General features: G+C 33.4%; 2 protein-coding genes across 2 annotated transcripts; both read right to left on the bottom strand.

Moving 5' to 3' along the window:
- Positions 1-1,704: 1,704 nt before the first annotated feature.
- Positions 1,705-2,178, bottom strand: LOC146888390 (uncharacterized). Its single transcript, XM_085670085.1, has one exon. The coding sequence runs from the start codon at positions 2,176-2,178 to the stop codon at positions 1,705-1,707; it is 474 nt and encodes a 157-aa protein (XP_085526211.1).
- Positions 2,179-7,688: 5,510 nt separating this feature from the next.
- On the bottom strand, positions 7,689-9,489 carry LOC114174281 (zinc finger protein WIP6-like). The gene is made up of 2 exons (XM_028059096.2): positions 8,896-9,489; positions 7,689-8,361 (listed from the first exon to the last, which is right to left on the bottom strand). The coding sequence occupies exons 1-2, from the start codon at positions 9,343-9,345 to the stop codon at positions 7,867-7,869; spliced, it is 945 nt and encodes a 314-aa protein (XP_027914897.1). The 5' UTR covers positions 9,346-9,489; the 3' UTR covers positions 7,689-7,866.
- Positions 9,490-9,733: the final 244 nt, after the last annotated feature.

Raw genomic sequence — 9,733 nt, 5'->3', positions numbered from 1 at the left:
GTGGGAACACAATTTATGAGAAAAACAGCGTAAGTGACAGCATAACTCCAAAATTGCATGCTAAGTTTGGACTGAAAAAGGATTGCACGAGTGACATTCATAATGTGTTGATGCTTCCTCTCGACAATACCATTCTGCTGAGGGGTCTCAACACAACTAGTTTGATGCACAATGCCTTCATTTTGGAAAAAAACTTTTCATGTCAAACTCAATGCCATTATCAGATCGCATGACTTTAACCGTTCTACCAAATTAGGTTTTCACATAATGGACAAAATTAATAATGTGTGTACGAGTCTCAGCCTTGGATTTCATAAGGAAGATCCAAGTAAATCTAGTGTTATCATCAACGATGGTAAGGAAATACCTCTCTCCATTCAAGGAGGCTGTGGAGCAGGGCCTCCAAATATCAGTGTGAATAAGATCAAAAACATTAGACGCATGTGAAAAACTTTCAGGAAAAGGAAGTCTCTTTTGCTTAGACTTATGACAAACATCACAACAATCATTCATATTATATTGTATACAAGGATGTTGTTGCTTCATGACAGCAAGTCTTTGGTTAGAAAGATGTCCTAATCGAACATGCCAAATATTATTCTTATTTACATTCCTACAAATCAATGTAGTGTTATTTTCTTCATGACCCAAGCCAGTTCTTAGCACATACAGGCCACCCCAAAAATCAGCTATACCAATCTTGCCTTTGGTTCTCACATCCTGAATAATACAAGCATCGGAGGTGAAAGTTACCTCACAATTATGATCACAGATTAACTTAGAAATGGATATGAGGTTATATGCAAAATTTAGAATATGCAAAACATCCTTTATAAAGAAATTGTTATTAAATCTTATAACTCCTATGTAGGTTGCATTTACTTTTGCCCCATCAGGAAGATTGATAGGAATAGGGTGAATTTGATTATAAGAGACATAATTTGACAAAGATGAAGATATGTGGTTAGTGGCACCGGAATCTAAAATCCATTTTAAGCATTTATCTTTGTTCAAAGAATGTGCAGTAAGAGTAACAACACTTGGATCAAAACTGCATGATGTGATAGATCCAACCTGGTTTATGCTGGCTAAGGCCTTACTGCCATCATTGGTCTGTTGTAGAAGGCCCAATAGAGCCTGATATTGTTGCTGAGTGAGCTTGAAATCTTGGTCTCCATCACGTTGCTAGTCATTGTGCTTTGGCTCATGTTGAGTTTCCACTTGATTGACTGAACTTGTCTTTACGCTTTGAAGCTTATGGCCTGGAGGAAACCCATGTTTCCTATAACACACATCAATAGTATGGGCGTTTCGTCCACAGTGCGTGCAGACTTTTCTATTGGCATTGTTTCTATTCCCTTTATCAGAATTTGTTGGAAAACCATGCTTTTTGTAGCATGTAGATTCGACATGTCCGCCTTTTCCACAGTGGGTGCATGAAATAGTGGCAACCGCATTAATCTTGGCATCAGTGTTAGGAAAGAAAGAATTTCCTCTAATCTGTCGTTCTTGTTGTGCTACATAATGAACGATTTTAGTAATAGGATGAATGGGTTCAAGAAGAAGGACATGTGACCTTATATTGTTGTATTGATCATTGAGTCCTCCCAAGAATTCATGGCGTGATCTTCAATTTTCCGTTGCTTAATCACTGAAGCAACGTCACATGAGCATTTGGTAGGACACTTGCAAGTAGGTTCCAGTTTAAAATTTTTCAAGCTCATCCCAAATTGTCCTTAGCTTTGTGAAAAACTCCGTCACAGTGAGATCACCTTGTTTCAGGGACGCTGCTTCCATTTGCAATTCAGAGATCCTCAAAAGATCCCCCTGGAAGAATCTTGACCGCAAATCCTTCCAGATTTCCTTCGCTTTGTCCATCCATAGTATGCTTTGTTTTATCGAAGGGGAGACAAAATGGACTAACCACGAAACCACCATGTTGTTGAACCGGTTCCACAGCGGGTAATTTGGGTCATTCTTCTTTGGTTCCTCAGCTGTTCCATCAATGAACTCTAGCTTGTTTTTGGCGCTCAAGGCTGTCACGAAAGACCTACTCCAAGAATGGTAGTTACATGCTTCAAGAATGGGGGACACCAAGGGAACTGTTGGGTTCTCATTCGGATGCAGGTAAAGATACGATGGTGTAGGGGGAGCGGCTTTCACATCCTCATTGGCCATGATGAAAGGAAACAACGTAAACAAGGTAAAAGAGAAAAGCAAGATTCAAAAAGAAGGTTGAAGATGAACCGATCAAAGACGTGCAACAGAGCTCTTCAAATGAAGAGCTCTGATACCATCTTGGAAATTGTCATTCCATGGACGAGAGAAACGAATAGTCGAGGATGTGAGATGATGAAGGCAGCGGAAAAAGAAACGATAGAGAAAGGGAAAACTAGGAGAAGAAAAAGTGAAGATGTTATTTTTATTACTGTATATCTTCGTGTCGATTGAAATAGGGAGGTTACAAATATATATATATATATATATATATATATATATATATATATATATATATATATATATATATATATATATATATATATATATATAAAGAATAAAGCATAACTAACTAAGATAAAAACAGAGTGCACTGTTGGTTGTTAGTAAAGGCAGTAACGATCATATTGGCACTTGGCGTATTGTTGGACGTGACACCATCAATTTCCTTGCTTTTAATATTCTGAGAGTAACTGCAAGAATTGTTTTCTGGAAACAATATTGTTTAAAGAAAATTTTCTCAAAAGTGTAATATCATTTTTCCAAATGAATCTGTTTAGAGTTTTTTTTGTTTATATATATATATATATATATATATATATATATATATATATATATATACTCGAAATATGCATTTTGTCCAGGTTTAGAGTTTAACTTTGAAAACGGTTCATGCATTATTTCATTAGCATTTTAGAACCATTTTAGCTTAATTTAGAGTTTTATTTTAGTATTCCCCATTGTTACAAACACAACTCAGTTTTCACATGTTTAAATCACTCATCACTTTGTTATTTCATTGGATCATACCCTGGTTATCACTCTGCTACATTAAAAGGGGAAATTGAAACTTTTGTTGGAGGTTTAACAAACTACCATAACTATTATAGTTTTTCTCATAATTGAAATATCAACTTTATTGATAGTTAGAAATCTTAAGTAAGTTCATAAATTTTCATGTTTTTTCACAACTTGTAAATTAAGAGAAGAACATTAGTAGAAAAAGGTTAATTTAAAGGTGATTCTAATCACTTTTTTATAATAATTTTAGAACTGTTGACAAAATTGTCATTAAAAAATGGACAATTTTTACCATTTATACCATCGTTGTGTGCATTCATTCCGACTATGTTTTGCTATAAATAAATAGTTGTAATAATGTGAAGAAAAAAAATGACTAATAATTTTGAGCAAAATTATTATCATAGCTTCGTGTAGAGGTTCATATATGTCGCAAATTACAGTACAAATTTAATTGTGTTTATTGTTAAAATGATTGTTGTAGTAGGGATTTGACCATGGTTGACACTGCAATCATTGTTGTAGCCTGAGGAGGTTATATATGCTCCTAATTATAGTACAGATTAGATAATAGTTATGGTTAAAATTGGTATAGAAAGAATATTATGTCTCACTTTCTAGTTTGGAGGAATCTACATTGATGCCAATGTAAAATTTAACAAATAATCAATATAAATTATGTTGTTTTTTGTAGTAATATTTCATTTTTTTAATGCTATTTTCTTAGTTAAAAATATGCATATATTAATTAATTAACCAAATTCAACAATGTCATATAAAAGTACGTATAAAACAAAAATGAAATTAATTATGTCAAAACAAAGTATTAGTATGTATTTCAAATGTGAAAAAAGAAATTAATTACAATTATATAATGCATTAAAATGTCTTGTAAAGGTTGACCAATTGCAAAAAAGTCACTGGTATTTAATTGCCATTATAATTAGTATTTTTTTTTAATATAATCATTTCTTATATCATCAGAAAAGTAGGCTTTGAGTATGACATAGTACCAATAAACAGTAAATAAATTCATATAAAACAAATAAGTCATCACCTTTTAACGTACAAATTTTAAAATATTAAATTTGTAAAGTTTTTTACTTATTTACCAACAAAAAACATTTAACTTATTTTAGATTTGTAACATTCACTAAAACATATTTGTCCTCCCTGTAAGAATTTTTGTTGAAACAGAAGCAAAATAACAATTTTTCTAAAAGGATTGATAAAATGGAGAAAAATATATAAATACGTAAATCAAACATCATTGATTTCAACAATGCAACATAACCTCCGAGAGAAAAAGTATGTCTACACTTTAGATTTAAACCTGTGAACAATATATGTTTCAGATGTGTATCTGAAGTTGAGATTTCTCTATATGCTATAAAATATGAGCTAGAATACTTTTAATCCCCGTACATGAATCATTTATAAGTGACATGAGTACATTGAGCTTTTTCAGATGAGTTAAGTTTATATATGTTCAGATAAAGAGGTCAAAACCTATGAGTGTAACGTGTGTGGTTGCTGTGTTTAGACATGTCCCTATAGAATTCATATTACAAAAGGTTAAATGGTGAGAAAAAACAACCTATAATGTACGAAGATTACGGCCTAAAGCAAATAGATATTGCTGATGTGTGAATACATTTCCTAGTCTATTTGTTAATATTTTATAAACATTGATTTCTTTTAACTTAATTAAGTAGTTAATTAAATACGTTAATACCAAAACTCATATTGGTTAGAAATGAATTGGCATTTTCCTAATCATTATTTTAACATAACTACGTAATTTAATACTTGGATTTTGAATTTTATATTCATAAACATTAGTAAGAGAATTAAAGACTAAAAATTCACTGTTAGGAAGTTGTACGCAATAATGGAGATGTCAGTGAATTGAAAGCATGAATTATATATGACAATTTAACAGAGCTAGAAAAAAAATGTGAGAAATAAATGTTCAAATTTTGTCAAGAAATAGAAGTGAAGATAACAACAAGATATCTGACATAGATGATGAAGAGTGGAGGTGACTGTAATATGTTTGCAAAATATAGGTGAGAAATACAAGTGTACTGTTATACTATAAATATATTAATTGATTATCAATTATTTATGTTATAATTATATATTGCACAAATATGTACAAAGTTTGTTATATATATAAAAATTGAAACATGCTTCTTGTTATTTCTTGTGTATTTATTTTCTGTGTTGGATAAAGAGAAACACAATATATAAATGGTGTATACTGTGAACTAATTTCTTATATGCACTAATTTGGTTGAAACTGAGACGTTTAATTATATATGGTGATAATATTTATATTACAATTGCTAAATAATAAATATTTTTCACGTATTATAATAAAATAGTATATTTATTCATTATGTATATGAAAACATAACTTAATTAACAAAATAATTTTTATGCGACAATATCTATATTCAGACTATAAGAAATTCTTGGTAAAAGAAAGAAGTGACACTCCCCAAATAATGAATATTAGAAAATATGGTATTTAGAATACCAAGGATGTCTGATGTTTAGTTAATCAATAAAAAGTAAACAAACACCATAACAGTAAAATTGCCTACTTAACAGGGAACTACACCATTTAAACGTTAAAGTAGTTGTTACTCTGAATTGAATCTTTTGCCTCGGATCTGAAGCTTATGTCTCTAATGTTACTTCTCTATCATCCTACACTGAACTCTTGTGCTTCTGTTGTTTAAAATCCTTTTGAGAATTGTTTTTCCCCGATAACCAGACAAACATTATTTAATGATTCAGGTTACTTGGATCCATGAAGCAAAACTAAAAGCAAAAGCAAATAGTTTTTTTTTTTTTTTTTTTTCACTTGGAAGATCCAAGCATGCATGCACAGTATTAATTTATTCCCTTTTTGTTTATTCAATCTTTCCATTTTCAATCTGCTTTTCATACTACGAAAGAAGAAAGAGGGAGGGGAAAAGTAGAAAAGGAGGGCAAGATATATATACGTACAAGGCACAAAGATAAAGCCTCGAGTAAAGAACAAAGATCAGAAATGACCATGCACATGCATTATTATTTCATGAATGATTGCTTCTGATCACTATTATACTACCATGATGAATAATTGACACTGTTGCAGAATTATTATCCTCTAAAACTTTCATAATCTTTAACATTAACTATTAAACACTTAAATAATTGCCTTTGAAGCAAAAACTTATGAACACATGTTGGAAGTACCACAGTTTAATAATGTTATGCCTGGTAAGAAACAACATTAAGGTGTAGAAAGTTAGTCTTAGAAAAGTGTCGGATAGTAATTAATGATTAATTAATTAATTCCCATAATAGTGGGGGGAAGGGTTAAAAAAGTGGGTGAAGGGGGTAATAATAAGAACAAAAGTGCTGAAGATGTTTTGTAGTATCTGTTTGTAGGTGGTCTGAAAAGGCAAAAGGCAGCCCTTTGGGTGAAACCCCAAAAACAGCAACACATAGCAGTGCTTCATCTATCGTTACCCACACACACTGACATTATCAATCCATCAAAGGTGTGTCACCACTGCAGTGCTAGTCCATGCTCAGTAAGTATCACTGACCCCTCAAACAAAATTCATACTTTTTTATATAACAAAAATTTTATTTTTCATAATCACACGAACATTCAGATCGATGCTGTTTAAACATGGTTAACCATGTTGTTTTAAGAAAAGATATGAATTTATGAAACATTATACGAGTGTAGTGTCTCTTTGTACTGGTATGTGTTTCCCTCTTTCTTTTTCTCTGCGTGATATCTATGGCTATGCAAATGCAAAGTTTTGAACAGTAGAATCTGTGACTGCCCTGTCTGCATGTCTGTCTTTCATCTGCAGTCACTGAATACTCTTGACTACCTCTTGGTGACTCTCTCTCTCTCATTATCACAGGAAAAAGTAGCATGAAAAAGAAAACGTCCTTTAATTAGATAAGACTGTCACTTCTGCCATTAAATGCAAGAACCTTAGCTTTCATTTCACTGTTTGTCTCCATCTTCTCGCACCCTTCTCTCTCTCAGAGAGACAACAGACAAAGGTTCAGTGTCTAATTCATTCACCCAAATCTTAGTTACAACGAAAATCTAACAAAGTAAATAACCACCAATCACTTGTCTCACGTCAATTTTTAACAACTTTTCTTTCTGCACATTTCTTCATATTAGACTTGTGATGCCTGTCTAACACTGAGAAGCGTGATAGAACAATATTCCATAACACATCTTCCATATCTAGTCAGATTTGATCATTTTATTCCATTTTTCTAAAATGAAATTTGTTAATCTTATAGTTTCTAATAACAACATGTTAATAAATATACTGAAGAAGGACTAACACACTATAAATAGCATTAATAGATACTAGATTCACATACCAGTAGTATAAAGGACTGATTAAAAAAATTGTATAAATAAGCAATTACTTAGTTCATGTCACTTTTTGTATCTCTTAAAAAACACTGGAAAAAAAGAACCTAATGGTATTTTGTTTGCTAGATACCTTCTGGAAGTTTAACTACTGGTGTAATACTAATACAGTTCAAAAGACAATTTTCTTAGTTTTTCTACATTATATTAGATGGTTTAACCATTAACATAAGAACTAGAAAATAAAACACGGTTTTAAAAATGAAAAGAAGTAAGAAAAATATTTTGAAATAAAGACCTACTAGAATGGTATTGTTTATAATTGTAAGAAATAAATCGGTAATTAAACCTGGTAAAGCAGAAAGATAATGGATGAGAGGAAGTAAGTTCAATCCATCTTAGAGAATCCATTCTACAGTTTATTGTTGTTGTTATTATTATTAATTAAAACCAAAAACCACTTCATTACTGTTATAACCTTCATCATCATCTTCTAAATCCAACTCCTCTTCATCTTCGTCACCAAACAAGTCATCCTCCCCAATCTGATCACAACTCTCGACAGTGTGAGGAGCATGGCCATCACCAAAGGCACGAACATGGTCTTTGAGGGACCTCTTGTGCTTGAAATCAGAGCCACAGATGCAGAACCAAAGCTTACCACAGTTTTTCTCGTGTGTCCTCCAATCCCCTCTCACAGCAAAAGGCTTGCCACACTTTCTGCACCCAAAAGGCTTTGCTCCATGCTTCCTCTTGTAGTGAGTCTGAAGAGTCCTGAAATCCTTCAATGGCCTTGACCTTGGATGCTCTATGTTGTTTTTGCAACCCTCAGCACAACAATAGCAGGGAAGCCTCAGCATTGACGAAGCTGGTTTTGCTCCTCTCAGCGATTCAGGTCCTTTCCTATATTGCGAACCGTGTCCCCACATGTGCATCTACTTGTTACAATGCATTAGGGAAAATTCGCATCACATATTTTTAATTAATGCACCACTCGACCATGAAAGAAAAACAATAAACTGCATAAGCAATGAAAATATATTCACGCTCACAAAAATGTTTTTTGTTATGTATTTTGGTAAGAGGGCTGACAAAGGTACACCAAAAATCGGGTGGATTGAGGTGAAAATATAGGTAAGTTAAGAAGAGAAAAACAATAGATATTTAATGTTCAACACTGTTTTGGGTTGTGAAAGGGTTAATTAAATCACAAACTCGTGCTATTGATAACTGAAGAGATAACTTTTGAAACAAATCGCAGCTATTTTCTGTAGGAAAGAAAAAGCAGTACTAATGGTGTCAAATTCAAACATTATAACCAGAGAGTGTAATGTAAATCTGTGATAAAAAAGAGGTGGCGGTTTTTCTTCTACATACTTTCTTCCAAATCCTTTTCACCTAGGCTTTAAAATTGATCATGAAATTATGATTTGAGTGATTTATTTTGTGAGATGTGGCAGAATAATCACCTGCATGTTGTTGAAACGGTTGAACATTTTGTTGCAGACAGTGCAAGAGAACTGGGTGGGTCCGATGAGGATTTGAGCCGGAGAAGGGATCCAGTACTGGCCCTGAATGGGAGCAGAAGCCAAATGAAGATCAGGCTTGGTGGTGGTGGTGGTGGTGGTGGGAGTGTTAGGTGAAGCGGTGGTATTGGGAAGGCCAATGTGAAGGGCCACAGTTACACCTCTCTGGTCATCGGAGGTAGGGTTATGCCGATAATGGTGCAGATTTGAGGAGGAGGAGGAGGAGCCGCCTTTGGGGTGGTGGTGGTGGTGTTGGCCGGGAGGGCCGAGAGAGAGGGAGATGGAAGCTTCATCTACAACCTCTTGATGATGATGATGATGATGATGAGGTTGTTCCAAGAAGGCATTAGTAGCAGGAGAGGAAGATATGTAGGAGAAAGGGTGAGTTTGCATGGTTTGATCTTTGAGAAATGGTGGATGAAAGTGTTTTAATGTTATTGTATGATATGATGGTGAGAGAGAAGGAGGTGGTTAGGTAGGAGAGAGTAGAAGAGTGAGGGAGAGAGGGTTGTGTTGTGTAGTACTGTGATGGTGTGTGAGAATGTAAGTGGGGACGAGAGAGGCAATAAATAAACAAATCTCGAGGATGTTAACTTTGGCTTCTTGCATAATTTTCAACATTCAAAAACAGTTATTCTAATCAAGAAAACAGCTTATAATATATACCAAGTTTTATAATGTTCATGTGAAAAGCTGCAGATAAAACGTGGTCATGCAGTAATCACAGACATCCTTAAAAGCTTTGACGCTGTAATTAAAATAGATAGATGTCACACACTTT

Source organism: Vigna unguiculata, chromosome 2, assembly GCF_037176805.1.
Source record: "Vigna unguiculata cultivar grain cowpea cultivar isolate G323 ecotype 2 chromosome 2, ASM3717680v1, whole genome shotgun sequence".
NCBI lineage: Eukaryota > Viridiplantae > Streptophyta > Magnoliopsida > Fabales > Fabaceae > Vigna > Vigna unguiculata.
Note: the sequence above shows the minus strand (reverse complement) of the source record. Positions and strands in the feature narration are given on the sequence as shown.